The 20,183-nt window shown below is 28.1% G+C and overlaps 1 protein-coding gene across 1 annotated transcript in view; it reads right to left on the minus strand.

The window, feature by feature from the left end:
* The window catches only part of LOC117175306 (lachesin), a 179,069-nt gene that overhangs the window by 109,458 nt on the left and 49,428 nt on the right, over nt 1–20,183 (minus strand). Inside the window, exons 2-3 of the mRNA XM_033365014.1 lie at nt 18,191–18,398; nt 10,273–10,434 (exon numbers count right to left, since the gene is read on the minus strand). Coding sequence (XP_033220905.1) covers nt 10,273–10,434; nt 18,191–18,398 — 370 coding nt within the window. The remainder of the gene's footprint in view (nt 1–10,272; nt 10,435–18,190; nt 18,399–20,183) is intronic.

The raw sequence follows: 20,183 nt of genomic DNA on the forward strand, positions 1-20,183 counted from the left end.
TAGGGTCTTAAGGATATTAAAGCGCTTTTCCACTCGACTATTTTTTATTTTTTATTGCTTTCAGATATATTTTTAACATATTGAATTTAAAAAAGTATCAAGCCATTCCTAAATAAATTATTTATATCTTTACAAAAATATTTTTTTCTCGCTGCACTGAAAAAAAGATTACATGAATTAAAGAAATGTAGCACTGAATTCTTCTAACAAAATATTTTAAAATATTTATGAGGTAAAAAATAAGAGTTCTTACTTTTTTAAATATCTATGCATTTCGCCAAAGATACCGTGGCCTCATCAGGACTGTGATAAGTATGAATACAATAATATAATGTTTCGTGACATTATTTACAATATCCAAATTTTCAATAGAAGGAAAAAAATTTTACTAAGTAAAAATTTACCATAGGTGACATTTAAAATTTTTCTTAGTTTGCTATGAAATCAGAAGTTTGTTATTATAAAAATATGTACAAGTCCATTCTCGAAGGATTTAGATTTGTAAAACCTGTGTAACGATAAAATCAAAGTAGAGTTTAACCTAGATCTAAAGAATATTTAGAGCAATGAAAATACAAATACTCACAAAACCTTTAGTTATTGAAAAGTTCCTTTATGTTCCATAATTAAGATTTTGGGAAACAAAATTTATTTTATTTTTTTGAAAAGTTATATGAGCTCCAAAATGAAAAGTAGAAAGTTTACTAGTTTGTTTGCATTATTGTTGTCAAAAAATGTTTTTTGCAGAGAAAACTTTCACATGGAAAAATTGAAAGGAGTTATTATGCTCGATTTTTTATGCCTTCAGAAGTTAAATATTAGAGATTATTGTAAGTAATTTTATGATTTTTAAATGATTTTTGTGGGACTACATGTTAGCGGTTTGTTCTAGACATTTTTTTAAAGTTAATTTTAAGTTAATTTTTTTATTCACAAGTTGTTATAGTGTAAATTATAAAGTTATAGCTTTTTTATTAAACTATTTCAAAATTTGGTTTATTAGAGATTATTGTAAGTAATTTTATGATTTTTAAATGATTTTTGTGGGACTACATGTTAGCGGTTTGTTCTAGACATTTTTTTAAAGTTAATTTTAAGTTAATTTTTTTATTCACAAGTTGTTATAGCGTAAATTATAAAGTTATAGCTTTTTTATTAAACTATTTCAAAATTTGGTGTACTTGAGTTTTTGGTAAACATACTAGTGTATCGTCTACGTAGCGAAAGTAAAATAAAATTTTAAAGATTGGATTTTTAATAATTTCATCTTCCATATCCTGCATGACTAATTCAGCTAACATTATGGAAATGGGTGATCTAATGGGTGTTCCAAATTTTTGTTTGTAAGTTTTGTAGTTATATTGAAAATAAGCATTATCAATACAAAACATAGCCTCATCAAATTGGTGGAAGTTAAGTGTTGTGTAACTTTTGATTATATTACAGTTTTTTTCAATCAGTTTATATGTTACATTAGGATCAATATTTGAAAACAACGAGACTGTATCAACTGATACTACAGTGTAATCATCTAGTGCATCTAGATATCTAATTTTATCGATAAGTTTCCAACTATCTTTTATGATGTGTTATGAAGTGCTATAAATTTGGTTAAGAATTGCTTTCAAGTATTGTGATAGACCATAAGGGGGTGAACTTATGAAAAAAGTGACAGGTCTGACAGGTAGATCTTCCCAGTGGGCACAAAATTCGGCGGTGTAATTACGACATCGTTACGACATCTTTACGACATTTTTACGACATCCTATGTCTGTGTCGTTTCGGTGTCTTTACGATGTCGTGAAGACATCGTCAGATCATACGACGTTTTTACGATATCGTAAAGACACCTTAACGACATGGAAATAGGATAACGTAAAGTTGTCGTACAGATGTCGTAACGATGTCGTAAAGACGTCGCTAAATTTTGTGCCCACTAGGTTCTCTATTTAGTTTTATTAAACCATAGAGAAGAGGTGGCAAACCATTAGTACATCTGAGTAAGTTGTAAAGTTTTTTATCTGTTGTGGAGCTGTCCCACCATTCTTTGGCCATGGTGTTAAGATCATGTTGGATTTGTTTTGTAGGGTTTTTAATAACTTCATAGGTTTTTTGATAATTTAGGATATGCAACAGGTTTTGGTTATAATCATCTTGCTCAATAATGACTGTGCCCAGTGGGCACAAGATCTGGCGGCGTCGTTACGACATCGTTACGACATTTTTACGACATCCTATGTTCGTGTCGTTTTGGTGTCTTTACGATACCGTAAACACATCGTCAGATCATACGACGTGTTTACGATATCGTGAAAACACCTTAACGATATGGACATAGGATATCGTAAAGTTGTCGTAAAATGTCGTAACCATGTCGTAACGATTTCGAAAAGACGTCGCCAAATTTTGTGCCTATTGGGTCGTATTACTTTTATCAAAGAGAAATTTTTTCAAATTAAAAGTTAAGTTATGTCTGAGACAATTTCTCAGAAAAAAACTAGGGGTTCACTTATGTTGCGGCTCAAATGAAAGTTGGTGTCATTTGGAATTTGAGTTCCAATAGATACCTGCAGAGACCTAAATGGGTTCGTTTAGTGCGCACTTAAAAAGAACAGCATCAACAGCATCAAGGCCCATTCACAAGCCAACCGCTTGCAAAGTCGGGTTGGTAATTTAGCAATTTACAGAATATGTCGGTAAAGCCAACACAAACGATATTAATATTTATTCATTTTATTTCTTACTTGTTAAGGTTCACGTATTTGATAATTTTTTATACAAAATTGGTTAAAGTCAATACCCGCTTTAAATTACCATGATTAAAAATCATTGGTCAATGAATAATTGGAAATGTTATGAGATTTTATTGATTATAAGTGAAAACTCATTACTCAGCTAACCTTATTTTAACCTACACTTAAAAGTTATGATAAATGATACTGCATTTGCAGTATCAAAATGCATACAGATTGTTATACTTACTTTATAAAATTGAAAATATACTTAGGGTATTTTTTCGAAATAAAAAAATAAATTCAAAAGGTTAATGCAAGATTGCCTTTTTAATAATTGAATATTATTGAGAATGACTTATTTATGAATGTGAGAAAACATAATAAGTTTATCTACCAATGACTTAAGACGAATAATTTTTGTATGTGAATTAGTGCTCCCAATTTTGGGTACTTTTTGAATTACGCATGCGTCGCGCCAGCAACACGATTTGTTGCTTTCCGTGCCCATTTTAAATTATATAAATATTCAAAATTTAAATTTGTAATAAATAATGACTGGGAAATGCTTCAAAAGTAATTTATTAACCGTAAAATAGAATTTTTGAGTGACAGATGAAAAAGTATTGTGATTTTATTGCAAAAAACGTTTTTAATTTAGACTTCAGAAAAAAAATTTAATGTATTTTTATTAACTTTATTAACTTTATTTTAGGTCAAATATTTGCGAATAAAAAAAATAAAAGTTCGAAACTCGAAAGAGACAAGATTAATCATTGAGCTAAAAAAATAATTTCTTTCTCTGAACTCGGAATTCACAACGTCTTTTTAATTAAAATCGAATTAAATTTTCATCTGTCGCTTCAAAATCTTATTTTAGGATTAAGAAATTACTGTTAATGCATTTCCTAATCATGATTTATTATAAATATCACATTTAAATACCCAGTGGGCACAAAATTTGTCGATGTATTTACGACATCGTTACGACATCTTTACGACAACTTTGCGATATCCTATGTTCATGTCGTTAAGGTGTATTTACGATATCGTAAACACATCGTATGATCTGACGATGTCTTTATGATATCGCAAAGACACCGAAACGACACGGACATAGGATGTCGTAAAAATATCGTCAACATGTCGTAACGATGTCGTAAAGACGTCGCCAAATTTTGTGTCCACATGGTATCGACACTATTCAAAATCAATCCGCCAACAGTAACCAATCGAGTTGCCGGCGCGACGCAAGCGCAGTTCAAAAAGTTCCCAAGATTGGGAGCACTGATATGAATGAGCTTTTGTATTTACAAATTTGCTGCATAACCTGCAAATGATATTTATCAATTCATTATATCTATTTCAATTGCAGTCATCAATATTATACGTTAATTATGTTCATTAGGCTATATCCATCAGAGTTCGATGACATGTGTGCTTTAAGGAAAATATTGTGTTATTAATTAAAAATAATGTCCAAGTGGGCAAAACGAAAAATACGTTCTTTAGGAATAGGCTCAATTACATTTGAGATCCTTTCGAACCCCAAGTCTGATATCATTTAGAGCTCATTTATCGTTTTGGGTTTCTTTACAGCAAGTGGGGTTTATTTTTGTTGCAGCTCCTTTGAAACTAAAAATGGATTCCAATGGAAACTTCAGTTTTTTCTTTGAATTGGATCTGTATCAGAAAATTTCAAATATCTTTTTGCAAAACCTAAAATAAAGTCATTTATAGAAAGAGTTCTTTCAGTGTAAGGCACAGAAAAATTTCCACCTGAGGATAGAATCTCGGTTAAATTTTTTGGAATATTCTTATTTGTTAAATTTTTTACAAAGTTCTCGGTGTAAATAACAGGTAATGAAGATTGATTTTTTTCAAGAAAATCTAGTTTTTTGATAGATTTTCTAATTAGGTTACCTCCATAACCCAGTGGGCACAAAATTTGGCGACGACTTCACGACATCGTTACGACATCTTTACGACAACTTTACGACATCCTATGTCCATGTGGTTTCGGTATTTTTGCGATATCGTAAAGGCATTGTCAGACCATGCGACTTATTTACGATATCGTAAGGAGGCCTTAACGACATGGACATAGGATGTTGTAAAGTTGTCGTAAAGATGTCGTGACGATGTCGCAAAGACGTCGCCAAATTTTGTGCCCACTGGGAAGCTTTTCCTTTTGGTAATTTGTAATCCTTTTAATTGATTAAAAGTTGACAAGACGCATTTTGTATTATTTTTTTTTCTAAGAATCTAATTTCTTCGACAGTATCATTAATAAATTGATTAATATCTAGCATTTCTAACTGACTGCAGTGATTGTCAGATGACTTACATTGGACAGACCAAACGTTCCTTCCAGACGAGAATCTCGGAACACCGAACAACGGAAAAATAAAAAAAAAATAATAAAGGTTTATGTAAACATGCTACCAATTTTGATCACAATTTTGACTATAATTGCAAAAATGTAAAAATTTTAGCTATAGAAAATAACCACCATTGGAGACATATTTTAGAAATGATTAATATTGTAAAAAGTGAAGGTACTGTTAATTTTAGAACGGATACAGATAATCTCAGTGTGATATACTACATTATTGGAATTTTCTAGAAATTTATGTAAATTATGAAATGTTTCAATTACCTCAGTCCCTAACCTTAAACTTTCTGGAATAGACCGCTGAAATGTGATCCCACAAATATATTTAAAAACCATAAAATAACTTACAATAATCTCTAATATTTAACTTCTTAAGGTATAAAAATGGTGCATAATAACTCCTTTCAATTTATCCATGTGAAACTTTTATCTGCAAAAAACATTTTTCGACAACAATAATGCAAACAAACTAGCAAATTTTATACTTTGAACTTTGGAGCTCACATATCTTAAAAAAAATTTTTTTCCCTCAAAATCTTAATTATGGAACACAAAGGAACTTTTTCAATAACTAAAGGTTTTATAAGTATTTGTATTTTCACTGCACTAAATATTCTTTGGATCTAAGATAAACTCTACCCAGTGGCACAAAATTTGGCGACGTCTTTACGACAAAGTTACGATATCTTTACGAAATTTTTACCACATCCTATGTCTGTGTCGTTTCGGTGTCTTTACGATATCGTAAAGACACCTTTACGGCATGGACAGAAGATATTGTAAAGTTGTAAAGATGTTGTAACGATGTCGTAAAGACGTCGCCAAATTTTGTACCCACTGGGTACTTCCATTTTATCGTTACACAGGTTTTACAAATCCAAATCCTTCGATAATGGAATTATACATATTATTATAATAACAAACTTCTGATTTCAAAGCAAACTCAGACAAATTTTAACTGACATCTATGGGAAGTTTTTACTTGGTAAAATTTTTTTCTGTTGTGTTATCCTTTAACACAACAGAGCATAAAATTGTAAATTAAATGAATTTTGAAACAAATACTTAAACTTTCGACCACAAAATATTAATTTTTAGCAAAAAATGGAATAGCTACAACTTTTTGTGAAAATATTAATTTTTAAACAAGAAAAAAAGGATTTTCAAAAAAATAGTTCAATTTTAAACCCAACTGATGAATTTTTCACTAAAATGATGAATCTTTAAATGCAATAGTTCAGTTTTAAACCAAAAAGATAAATCTTTCACTAGAACAATGAGTTTATTTAACTAAAATAGTTGAATTTAATAAAAATGAATTAATTTAAACTAAAAAAGATAAACTGTTAACCAAAACATAAATAATGAAATTTTAAGTTAACAAAATTAATTTTCAACTAAATAATTTAATAATCGAATTTTTGACAGCGAGATGAATATGAAACCAAGAAGATGCATTTCTACCAAAAAAGACGAATTCAAATTGAACTAGAAAAGATCAATTTCATAGGAAAATTCAATAATTAAATTTTTAGTTAAAAAATGAATATTCAAGGAAAGAGATCAATGTTTATCTAAAATTATTGAATCTTCAACTGGAATAATATTAACATTTTCAGTCTGAGATAAAAAATCATTTTCAACCCAAAAAGAAACAAATTAATAACAAAGCAGTTACATTTTTGGCAACATTTTTTTTAGTTTCAAGAAAAAGAAGTTTTCTATCAAATAACTCATATTCAAAGAAAAAAATATAATTTTTAAATAAAATAATGAATCGTCTACCACGATAATTAATTTTCTAAAAAAGAGCTTAACTTTCAGTCAAGTAAATTTATCTCAGACCTAAAAGCTGATTTCTTAAATAAAATGATAAGATTTGAACTGCAACACTTGTAATTTTAACCGAAAAAAGAATGTTTAAACATGAAGATTAAATTGCAAAGAAAAAGATAATTTTATATATAAAAAAATTGATTTTCAACAAAATATGTGGATTCTCAACGAAAAAGTTTTAATTTAAATTTTCAATTAACAAAGACAAATGTTTACTCAAATTGTTGAATTTAAAAAAAGAAAAGATTGATTTTCAATTAAAAATAGTTAATCAAATTTTTAGTTGAAGAAATTGATTTTCAGCTAAACTGAAGTGAATTCTTGGTCTTTTAATTAAATTCTAGGTCTTTTCCCGATCTTTCCCCATTTTCCCAGTTAATTGGCCACCCTGCGTATGTTTAATAAAAAAAAATAAATTCAAGGACTTTACCATTTTGAGAAGCTGATGCTTTCCCTTTAAAAGATCTAATTTCAAATTAGGAGTTTTTATTCTAAAAGTAAGAAAGTTTTGAGGGTTATGGCATTGGAGTTTTACAATACATTAAAAAATAATATGATAATAAAGCCCAACTTAAATTATTATTATGAAAAATTCTGATTTCACTCTGCGACTTATATTTCTGTACAATATATTTAATGCGTTGCGAAGATTAATGAGGAATTAAAAATTAATCTAAATTAATTATAAGCATAATTGAGTATTAAAAAAAAAGTTATTGATAAGAATTTCGCGATTTTTTAAGATTATTTAAAAAGTATTTTTAATTTGTTTAACAAACAGCATGCAATTTTATCAAATAATAAAATAATACTTTAATAGATTTTCTGAAGTTTCACGTTGTTAAAATATTCCTTTAAATTTTTTTAATCTCAACCAATTTTAAAACGTATAAGTCATTATAAAATAGTCACTACAATACATTATCCAAGGGCGCATAATAAAACAAAGAAAACAATGTTGCTGCTTTTACTAATACAAAATCAGCTATTTTATTTTTATCGCATATCTGATTTCATATTTTCAATTTATAATACTATTAGCACATTTTTTTATCTTAGCACCACTTTCATGTGGTGAAAATTATCTATCAAATTGTTATTTACTTTCTTTCGTAATATAGACTGATGAAATTAGTATCATTCAAAAAAAGTAAATAACTGTTTTTAAATCATTCCCGCTATACGAAAGTGCTGCCATCACATGCCAAATTCCAAATGTCCGATTGGAAATTATTGGAATTGCAAAATGCTTAATCGTTGTCAATCGTTTTAGCACAATTAAGAAACACGATTCGGAACGATTGAGATATTAGTTCTATCGGTTCTTATTAATCTCAATTCAATAATTCTAGAATGGAACTTTCATAGTGGCCTTTGAAAACTACACTTTTAACTTGCCTTTTAATTTGTAAGTATTAAAGAAATTTCAAACCTTCTTATTTCAGAAATATTTAGAAATATTTTGTTAAAACTACGTATATTATTAATAAATTAATGTAATTACATTCGTCGATCAAAAAACGATCGACAGGTTGAAGATATTAAAACGAGACAAATTAAAATGTCGCTCGTTTCTCACATCGTGTCGATCGAATGTATCATTGTTGACGATATAAAATATTTGGCTTAGTTTTTAAAAGGGATTCTAAATTAATAAGACGGAATTTAGAAATTTAGGTTTTAATTACATATGTGTCTCCTTTGGAAGTTGCCAAGGAAAAGGTGAACGGTGGAAGATTTTTTCGTGTTCTTGACAACATCGTTCTTTTAGTAAACAGCTCGAATTTGTTTCATTTCTGATTGGACAAAATTAGGTGCGTTTTATAATATCTCAATTCAATTTCAGGGTTCTAATAAATTTGATGATCGCCAATTGAGATGACGGATGCAACAACTCGACAAGCGCTCGAAACCATGTAGAAGTATTGTCCAGCCGGGAAAATCTATCGATAAAAAAAAGTGGTCGAAACGTTAAATAAAATATACATTTGTTTTCAGCATGACGTGGCAGATACATTTTTCTTATGAAAATGTTTGATTCCATACTTATTAATTAAGATAAACAATAAAAACTTATAAAACTTTCAGATCAAAAATCGATGTTTTGTAAACATAACTCGCGATTATTCGGCCGTTTGTTAATAACAATGCTTGAAATTTGTATGGTGTACTCTCAATATATAAGCGATGACTATAAAGAACGCACTTTGTTAAAATAGCTGATATTTGTTTGTTTAATTAAAAATTTATTCCAAACGAAAACCACGTTTTGCCAACTTCGACTAGTGGGACGGTCATCGAAAAAATTTTAGTTGAAATAACTAATTGCGAGAAAGCTGTTCACTAGACTTTAAAAAAGTTTTTCTGAAAATTTGAAGACAGTCGGTCGAAAATTGTGGAAATGGCAGCGAGTTGAAGTCAACACCTTTGTTCCTAAGCAATTAGCCAGCAGCGGCAAAGAGCAATAAAATGCTCCAAGGACAGCGTGTTTGACTTCAACTCGCTGCCATTCCTACCATTTTTGACCAATTCTCTTCAAATTTTCGGAAAAACTTTTTCAAAGTCTAGTGAACAACTTTCTCGCGGCAGGTTATTTCAACTAATATTTTTTCGATGACTGACCACTGGCCGAAGTTGGCGAAACGTGGTTTTCGTTCGGAATCAATTTGCTATTGAATAAAAACAAACATATTCGCGTTTTAAACAAAGTGCGTCGTTTAGTCATCGCTTATATATTGAGAATACACTGTTCAAATTTTAAGGATTTTTATCGACAAACGGCCAAATAATCGCGAGTCGTGTTTTGCAAAAAATCGATTTTTGATCGGAACATTTTATAAGTTTTTATTGTTTATTTTAAGTAATAATTCACGAATGCAAAAGTTTCCCGAGACAAATTTGTCTGCCGCGTGAAGCTAAATACGAATGTTTATTTTATTTTACGTTTCGACCACTTTTTTTTATCGATAGATTTTCCTGGCTGGACAATACTTCTACGCGGTTTCGAGCGCTTGTCGAGTTGTTGCATCCGTCATCTTAATTCAATATTAGTAATCTTCTACGTTAATTAGTTAGACAGGAAAATTAATCTTTAAAAATTGGCCTAGGGTATTAGAAGGCTCAAAATGTATATTTTTAACATAATATCTGTTAGAACATGATCTAAACTGATGTTGCAACCAGCGCAACACAACTCGCTAATTAATATTTGGCATAATACGATAACGGGAAGCTTAACATGGATCGAAATGGATCATTTAAATGTTAATTTCATCCTATTTGATCGTTACTGTTCAACACAGCACATACCTTTCATCCGTCGATCGACGAGAATACCATCTGTATCTTCTCGTCGCCACATTAATTTTGGGGTGGGAAATCCGTCAGCTTTACAAGTGAGAGTGACGTTTTGATGCTCTCGGACGGCCACTGTACTTTGGGTTGAATGCGAATCCAATATATTGGGTGGAACTGTAATTGAGAATGATATAAAGGTTATTTAGAGGTTGGTGAAAATTACTCTTCTAATTCTAGAGATCATAGTGACACGTGTTTCAAGGACTCATAAAGTTTCAAAAAGATTTTAAAAAACTTATCCTAATTGTAGTATAATCAATGAATACATAAAACAGGCAAAATTTGGAAGTCCTCTACAAACCTCCTCATTTTTAATATTTTTTATATTATTTAAAATCAAAAACCTTTTAGAGGGGCCAAACAATTATTTGCATTGTTTAAACAATATTTATGATATTTATTTGAAAAATTAAGTTTTGTCCCCACTTTTTTTCGCAAATCTCTTTATATAGTAATTTCAGAATAAAAAAGGTGTTAAAATGAATTGTATATCAATAATTATATATTTACATCGTAAAAATTTGCTGTGTGGGTCAAGAAATATGTAAGTGTTTGACACACTATTGGGTTAAAAGTTAAAGTACTTTGTTGATAATATATTATTTGGTACATGGCTTTAGTTGAAAATTGATATCTTTGGTTGACAATTAAAATTTTTTTTAAAGTCCTTGACTTGTTTGATTTTTTATTTTATTTTTTGAATTAAACTATTTCAGATGAAGAATTATCAATCTAGTTAAAAATTCATGTGTTCGATTACAACTGTAGTTATTTTTTTTGAACATTTGGTATTTTTGTAAAAAATTAATTTTTTTAATTGAAAATTATAGTATTTAATTTTTTGCCGGAATTTATATTTCTTAAAAGAAAATGCAACTATTTGGTCGAAAATTAATCTTTGATAGCTGAAAATCAAATAGACTGTTTAAAAATTCATTTTTTTTTAATTCGCATTTTTTCTCTAAAAAATTAATCTTCTCGGTTGAAAAGTCATGTTTTTGGTTTAAAGTTCAATTGTTTCGTGCAAAATTATTCTGTTTTGAGAATAAGAAAGTTTCGTAAAAATTTATTTTGATTTTTTTTAATTTCAAAAAATTGTTATTCAAAAAATTGTTGTTGTTAATTGATATTTTTATTATTCATTGCGATTAATCGTCTGCGACTAATCGTATCTCTGATACGCAGAATATTATTGAAAATTAAATTTTCTTTTTTTGTATATGTAAGTAAAGCACTAAATTATTTACATTTAATAAAATATTTTTAAAAAAACTGATAAATGAGTCTTCATAAAATTTTATTTAATTAAATTTCATTATATTTTCAGTAATGTCTGATATAGAATATTAAAATTCTCACCATTAATTGTTTAAATACTAAATAAATAAATAAAGACATTTCTAATTGTGTTATGTATATTAATTTTATGTCACTGCACTATTATATATAAAAAAATGATAAGTAATTTTTCGAAATTTTTTTACTTTATTTTGATTTATATGTTAGCTATTTATCACTGCAATATAAATAAAAAATATAAATGTCTGGTTTTTTAAAATTTTTTGATTAATATTGTATAAAAAATCTTGTATTGGCTTAAATGTTATTACAATTGTTTAAACAATATAAATACTTGTTTGTCTTCTCCAAAAGGTTTCTGATTTCAAATTACATAAAAAAACAAAATTTAAAAAAAAGTATCATAATTGGATCTGTTCTTCAGGACTTCCAACTAAAATGCTTCGTTGACGCTACTATGTACTAGTACATGTGGGGTAAATTTGGTAATTCCTAAATTGATTTTCAGAAGAGAATTATTATCCCATTTTAACTTTTTTTTCAAATTGCATGCTAACAAAATTTCGCATCGAACTGTCATTACAGATTTTAACATTTTCGTTTATTTATTAACAAAAATGAAAAAAAAATTAACTTTTGAAGTATACCGGTTTTTGAAAAATGATTTAATTTAATAAAAATTACCTACACAACTGAAAGAAACTATCCAAAAAAGATGTCCAATAGCAATACAAATGTTAAAAAATTTATTGATTTATTTATAAACAAATAAGTAAATGAAAATGGTTTCGTAAGGATTGGCGGCGATTCGTCACTTGATTCTTACTAAATTTTAACAATTTATGGACAAAACGAGTTCTTTAGTTTAACTTAAAAAAGCTAATAAATAATTTGTTATTTTAAAAAGGAACTTTTATAAACAAATATCCATATCAGGTATTTTTTATGTAACAAATAAAGTTTTTTCTATGAAATCGATCACATATTACTTGGAAATAAAATCTAAGTATAATATTTGGTCATCAAATAAAAGTTAATAATTGTTTAAACCACCTTAATTAATAAATGCGCTATTTGGCTATTTCTGGGTGTACAAACTTAATTTTGTCGATAAAATTAATTGTACGTAACTACCTTCTAGATGTTTCAGAATATTTTGATGGAAGAAAACAATTTACTAATGTAAAAAACAATTTTTTATCATCATATATCATATATTTTTATAAACTTATGGCAGGGAATTATGGCTGACCAATTTTAATTATAATCCACAAGAAAAAAATGTAGTTTACAAACGTATTAGCGAAGAAAAATTTGTTTACTACATTGTTAATAAAAATAAAAATAGTGGGCTACTATCGTACCATCAAAAAAAGTTGAAAAATGTGTTAATAACAGTTAATTATAACAAAAATGTGATCAATTCATAGCAAAAAATCTTTGCTAAATAACTTTAGAAGTTATTTACAGTTAATTGCATTAAAAAATCAATTTTATAAGTTCAAAAGTAGACAAATAGTGCATTTGTTAATTAAGGTAGTTTAAAAAATCATTAACTTTTATTGGGTGACCACATATGATACTTAGGTTTTATTTCTAAGTAATATTTGATCGATTCCATTAAAAAAACTTTATTTACCTCATCAAAAATACCTGATATGGATATTTGTTTATAAAAATTGCTTTTAAAATAAAAAATTATTCATTAGCTTTTATTAGTTCAACCAAAAAACTCTTTTCGTCCATAAATTGTTTAAATTTAGTACGAATCAAGTGACGAATCGCCGCCAATCCCCACGAAACCATTTTTAATAACTTATTTCTTTATAACAAATTCTATAAATTTTTTAACACTTTCATTGCTATTGGACATCTTTTTTGGATAGTCGTTTTCAGTTTTATAGATTTTTTTGATTAAATCAAAGTATTTTTTTAAATCTAGTATACTTCAGAAATCTTAATTTTATTTTTTCAAATTTAAAATTAAATTTTTGCTTGAAAAAAGTTAAGAATCTGAAATAACATAAAATGCTTTACGTCTCAATCAGTCTAGATGGAAAAGATTTTTTTCAAATTTAAAATTAAATTTATTTTGAAAAGAGATGTTCCCTTTTCGCTCCACTTTTGATTCCCATCATTTTTGTGACACAGAAACAAATAGAAGCAATGCGAATTTTCATTGATCAAAATGAGAAGCATCAAATTTCACACCAACTAAGGTGATGGATACAACAACTCGTTAAGTGCTTGAAACCGTGTAGAAGTATTGACCACTCAGGACAATCCAACGATAAAAAATGGTGACCAAAATGCAAAACAAAATATACATTCATATTCAGTTTTACACAGTCAAATATTTTTCTTATGAAACTTGTTCATTCGGCAATTATTATTGACAATAAACATCAAAAACTTAGAAAATTTTTCCATCAAAAAAAGACGTTTCATAAAACACAAATGGCGATTCTTCGGCAGTTTGTTTAATATGAATGCTTGAAATTTTTTGTGTATTCTTAATATATAAACGAGAACTATAAGCAACTTGACTTGTTTGAAAAACTAAAGTGTGTGTGTGTGTTTTTTTTTAATATTCAATTGATTCTGAACGCAAACTGAAAACTTCTGAAAATTTGAAGAAAATCGGTAGAAAATTGTGAAAATGGTAGTGAGTTAATAAGTTACAAAGCAGCTGCAAACGGCAACAAAACGCTCCAGCAGCAGCATGCGTTGACTTCAAAGCTCTGCCATTTCCTAAATTTTAAAAAGATTTTTATCAAATTTTCAGAAAAACTGTCTTAAAGTCTATTGAACAACTTTATCGTATTAAGTTATTTCAACTAACATTTTTTCAATGACCGACCAAGTGGTCCAGTTTGGCGAAACGTGGTTTTCGTTCCGAATAAATATTTTATTAGACAAAAAGAAACACATTAGTTTTTTTAACAAAGTGCGTCGCCTATAGTGATATTTCATATATTGAAAATAAACCATACAAATTTCAAGCATTTTTAGCAAGAAACTGCCGAATAATCGTGATTTGTGTTTTATAAAAGATTGGTTTTTAATCGAAAAAATTTCTAAGTTTTCACTGTTCATCTTGAGTAATAATTGTCAAATGAAAAAATTTCACATTAAAAATTTGTCATCTGCGTCAAGCGGAATACGAAACTATATTTTGTTTTGCGTCGTGATCACATTTTCTTTATCGATAGATTGTCCCATGTGGACAATACTTCGACCTGGTTTCGAGCGCTTAACGAATTGTTGCATCTGTCACTTCAATTTTTTTCTGTATAATATAGAAAAAGTTCAATAATTTAAATAAAAAATTTACTTCAGAGAAACATTTTTTGCAGTTTATACTTTCTCCTACAAAATAAATACAGTGAAACTCTTAAATAGTCCTCCTTTCTATAGCCTTTCCGAGAATCAACGACGCGCCGCAGCTAGGTGTGACAGAAGCTGCGCGGGTACGAGTGGTCTGCGGTTGTCACTCAGTCGAGCACTCAGGCGTGAACATACAAAAGCGGAGCGGGAAATAATGAGTTAGATCCTGCCTACCGTCGGCCTCAAAATGGACGCTATAGAAGAGTTTCACTGTAATTTTTTTTTCAAAAGATTGATAACGTGAATGGTAATCGCAAAAAAGCTAAAATTGGCTGTGATCAATTATTCGATATAAAAGAATTTTTAGACAAAAACTGTAGTAACTGTAGGGACATGGAATGACCCTAAAAATTTTATTTTTCAATTTCCCTGAATTTTTCCTGATTTTTCCGTCGCTAATTTTTTGTATCTTGCCACTAATATTTAAAGATAGAATAGCAGGTAAATTTGGAAAAATTAAGTATAAATTCATAAGCATTTAAAATAAATCAAGTTAAATTGAAAAAATTGAAATTAATTGGATATAATCGGAATCGATTAAATTGGTAGAAATTAATTGTTCAATGAAAAATGAAGTGAATTCGAAAAAAATTTCAAATACAAAGTCATTATTTGAACTCAGTAAGTTTTTAATAAGCTATGAAAAATTAAAAAAGTTTGATGAAATGCCTTATAATTCAAGGTGAGTTTAAAAGGCTCCAGGATTACCTAGAAAAACTTTTTTTTTTGAAAACTCGATTGAATTGAGTAGAAATGAATTAATTTAAATAAGTGAAAGTTAATTGTAAAAATGAAGAGGATTTAAAATAATTCAAAAGAATTCAGAGTGAATTAATGAGAATTTCGGGTAAATTCGAAATAAATATAAATCAATTTTAAAAAAATATTCAAAGGTCCTATAAAATCGCAGGATTTTTCTGAAATTTTATAAAATGCATTAGAATATTTTAAAATATCTTAGAACCTTGTAGGTCCTGTCAAATTGTTCCGTATATTCAGAAATTCTATGAAATTCTTTAAAACCACATGAAAATTTTTGTAAGTCCCTTATGATCATTAAAAGCCTCGGGAAATCTTTAAAATGTTTTTAATCTCTTAAAAATTCTAAAAAATTCTTTGGAATATCTTAAAATAATTAAAACCCTTCAAAATTTCTTCAAACTATTGAAATAAATGAAACTAATACTTTGGAATCTTTTAAAATACTCCAAAATATTTTTAAAACTTTCAAATCTTTGAAATCTCTTGCAATTTCTCAGAGTTTTTAAAAATTGCTTCCAATTTTTAAAAACCACTAAATTATTTAAGCTACCCTAAGACATTTCGAAACCAATCGAATATACTGAAATCCATTTAAGTTTTTGAACTTTCAATAAGAAATATTTTAACATTTCAATAAAAATTTTTATCGTAGGAAATACCTTGAAATATTTGAAAATTTTGGAAATATTACAAGATTTCTTAATTCTGGTAAATAAATTCTTTGAAATCGATTAAAATGTTATAGAATTTTTTGTGTTACTTAAAATTTGATCATCATTTTTCGAAATACCTGAAAAGCTTTTGAAATCCGTTAAAAACATGAAAGAGAATGCATAAAATTCCGGAATGTTGCAAGTTCAAATGGATTTTAAATTTGATTTTAGGCAGAGTTGTATTTGTTAAATTTCTACACTAAAAGCTTCGAAATTCTGATGGAATCTTTTAAAACCCGATGAAAATGTTTGTAGACCATTTGAAATCACTAAAATTTTTGGAAATGCCTTCTACATTTAAAACCACCCCAAAATCTTTAAAATCCTTTGAAATAATTTCAATTTTCTGAAATCTATTTGAAATTTCTTCATATTTTGTAAAATACCCTTATAAATTTAAAATACATTAAAATCTATTAGAAGTCCTTTAAATTATTTTAAAATATTACAAATTCCTTGGAATATTGGTAATTAATGTGCAAAATTCCTTAAAATAAACGAAGAATCCAATGACAAAATTTAAACAACCACCATAAAATGTTTCTATTGTTATTTGAAAAAAGAGAAAAATTTTTCTGAAGAAAAAAGAATTCTTTTATTGGATAAAAATAAAAAAGAGGAAAGAAAAATACGAACTTGAGTCTCAGGTATCAGGAAGAGAGCATTGTGGTTTCGTTGCTGTTCCTACCAGCTCAAATTTTTTTCCCTTAATAAGGATGCTGTATGATTGCCGAAACGTTGGTGATTATTTTTACACAGGTTTTTTCCTATATTATTATTATATTTTACCATATTTATCATATTTTATAATAATAAAAAAAAATAATAAATAGGAAGGAGATTTAGCTGGCTGTCTTCTCATCTTTCTTGTCTCTTTTTTATTTTTGTCCTAAAGAAGAATTGTCTTCTTTTCTTTTTTAGGATATTTTTTATCTTTTTTAAATTACAATAGGAAAATTTTATAGAGGTTTTCCGAATGTATTCATACAATTCTTGTTATTTTTTTCAGGAATTCTGCACATTTACTTGATTATTGAACGTTAAATAAGATTTTAAATTTAATTTCAATCAAACATATATTTCTTAAATTATTATTTTGGTAATTACTCTACAGTTTTTTAAATCATTTGAAATCCTTCCAAATTATGAAAATCTGTTTAAAATTTCTTTAAATCTCTTATAACACCCGAAAATATTTCAAAATAGTTCATGAAAATTTATAAATAAATATAGACCTGAATTAAATAGTGGATTGCCCGTGCCATGAATTAATTTATTGTAAGAAAAGTAGCCAAAGTGATATTTTGTTTTTAAAATGTGACTGTTGTGAATACAGAGCCTTTATCTTAGAACATTGACTAAATAGTTATTTGAGAAAAAAATGTTTCAAAATCCCTCATCCACAATATCTCCTAACTTTCCTTTGATTTTTAGGTTGTCCTTGTCAGTAAATGTAAATGTATCTTTTCTTCTGCAGCCGTATTTAATTTATACAAAAATCTGTATCAATATAAAGGAAAAAACGGCTTTTGAATTCCTGGATCATTCTGTTACAAATCAAATTGATACCGTCAGATTTAGTGTAGCTGACTTGCAGCTACCCGGGGGAAATAGGAGAACAACTGTGAAGTCTGTAGCCGACTTTGTGTCAAGATTAGGTCAGATTTGAATGAAAATACAAAAAATTGAGACAAAGGTTCAGTACTGACCTACAACTTGTAGATATCCAACTTGGCTAATCATCGGAACCGTATTGACTTGGCACATGTAGTACCCTCTGTCTTGTTGTTCAACACTACGAATGTTCAGTTGCCACGTTTTGTGGTTGTCGTTGGTGACACTGAACCTCGGTATTTTGGCAACCACATGTTTATGAATCGTTACAAGCATTTGCCGATCTACGTGGATCCAAGCAACCTGAAACACATAAAGATAAGGGAGTGTTATCATTTTGTCGAGGATTTCCGTCGATGTTCGTAGAGAAGATCTAAAGGGAGGATGCCCATCTCGACAGAAACGTGGTATTGGTCGAGATCGTCGAGAATTTAATGACGCAAAGAGAAGATGAAAAATTGCGGAAGGCTGCTTAGCGAGATAGCGGTTGCATATTCATTTCCGACACGGGTTTAGTAGAGAGTAAAATATAAAGTTCACCATCCACCCACTATAGTGTTTCACACTGCACGGTATACATCTATCCTACAGGCTCTTTTCGTTTCCGTTCCGCCAAGCATCTGGCAAAGAATCTGACGTTATTTTACTACTCTGAAGGAAATTTGCTAGAATATGATTCTAGATTTTCTTCTGGAAAATTCTCAGTTGTAATAGTTGTAACTTTATGGTATTAAAAGTGATAACATTTCCGTACTGCTTGCGTGCCCGCTAAAGAAGCCAACAAACACTATAGTTGCGTCGATTATTTAAGTTTGAAGAAATCAAATCACAGTGAATCCTGAGGTATCAAAACCTTAATTTAATCTTTCATTTATTATCAAAATTACACAGTTTCACCCACTTTGAATTTTTTGGTAAAAATTTAATCTTATTGGTCAAATAAATTTTTCTTTGGTTTATAATAACTTGGTTTAAAAAATGTATTTGCTGTGACTAAATTTTGATTTATTTCATTAAAGATTCTAATTTATCGGACAAAAATGCATCTTTCTTAGTAAAAAATTCCTCATTTAGGTTGAAAATAAACTTTTTCCGACATTGTAAAATTGCTGAAAAATAATATTCTGGAAATTATAAAATTTCTGGAATCTAAAAATCCTGAATTGAAAAATTTTCGACATTTCCGATCCAAACAGTAGTTTTATAAACTTTAAGGGTGAAAAATTTTTCTTTCTTTAAAAAAAAATATTAGCTATATTTGGCAATGCTATTTTTTATATTTGTTATTCGTCCCTTTTTGCCACTACACTATGATTTTTAAGACTTACACGCTTTGTAGAATTTTGCAAATATTTAGGAAAACTGAATTATTTCAAAAGATATTTTAAAGTTTCAGATGTTCTTAAAAGATTCGAAAATAATTTCAAATTTGAAATATTTTAGAAAGTTGTAAGCAAAATCTAGATTTTTAAAGATTTAGCAAAACAATTTTTCAGCCTTTCAAGTGTTTTAAATGGATTTTATGATAATAATAACATTTTTCTAGTTAACTTTAAAATAATCATTAATTTTTAAAAGCTAATTTTTTCAGAGAATTTAAAATGATTTCTAAAAATTTGAGAAAAAACAGAAGATTTTAAGGCAATTTTTGTAATTAAAAAATTGTTGTCAAAAGTTTAGAGAATAATCGAAAATTTCGAAATATGTCGAAATGAGTATGGAAGACCTTATAACAATTTTTCTTTAACTTTGTAGGATTTTTAAGATTCTTGGAAAAACTGAATTATTTCAAAAGATATTCAGAAGATTTTACAGTTTAGGAGAGATTATCAAATAATATTAAACCTAAAAGGATTTAAAATAAATTTTAAACAAAATGTAAATTTTTAAAGGCTTATCCATAAAATTTTAATTCTTTTCAAGTACTTTGAATGTCTACATGATAATTATTAAATTTTCCAAAATGCCGTGGCAAAAGTTTAAATAACTTCAAATCTGAAAAAATTAATTTTGAATAAAATTTATAAAGATTTCTTAAAGTTTTGAAGGAAATATGAAATATTTATATAAATATATACTTATATGTGT

Source organism: Belonocnema kinseyi, chromosome 6 (assembly GCF_010883055.1).
Source record: "Belonocnema kinseyi isolate 2016_QV_RU_SX_M_011 chromosome 6, B_treatae_v1, whole genome shotgun sequence".
NCBI lineage: Eukaryota > Metazoa > Arthropoda > Insecta > Hymenoptera > Cynipidae > Belonocnema > Belonocnema kinseyi.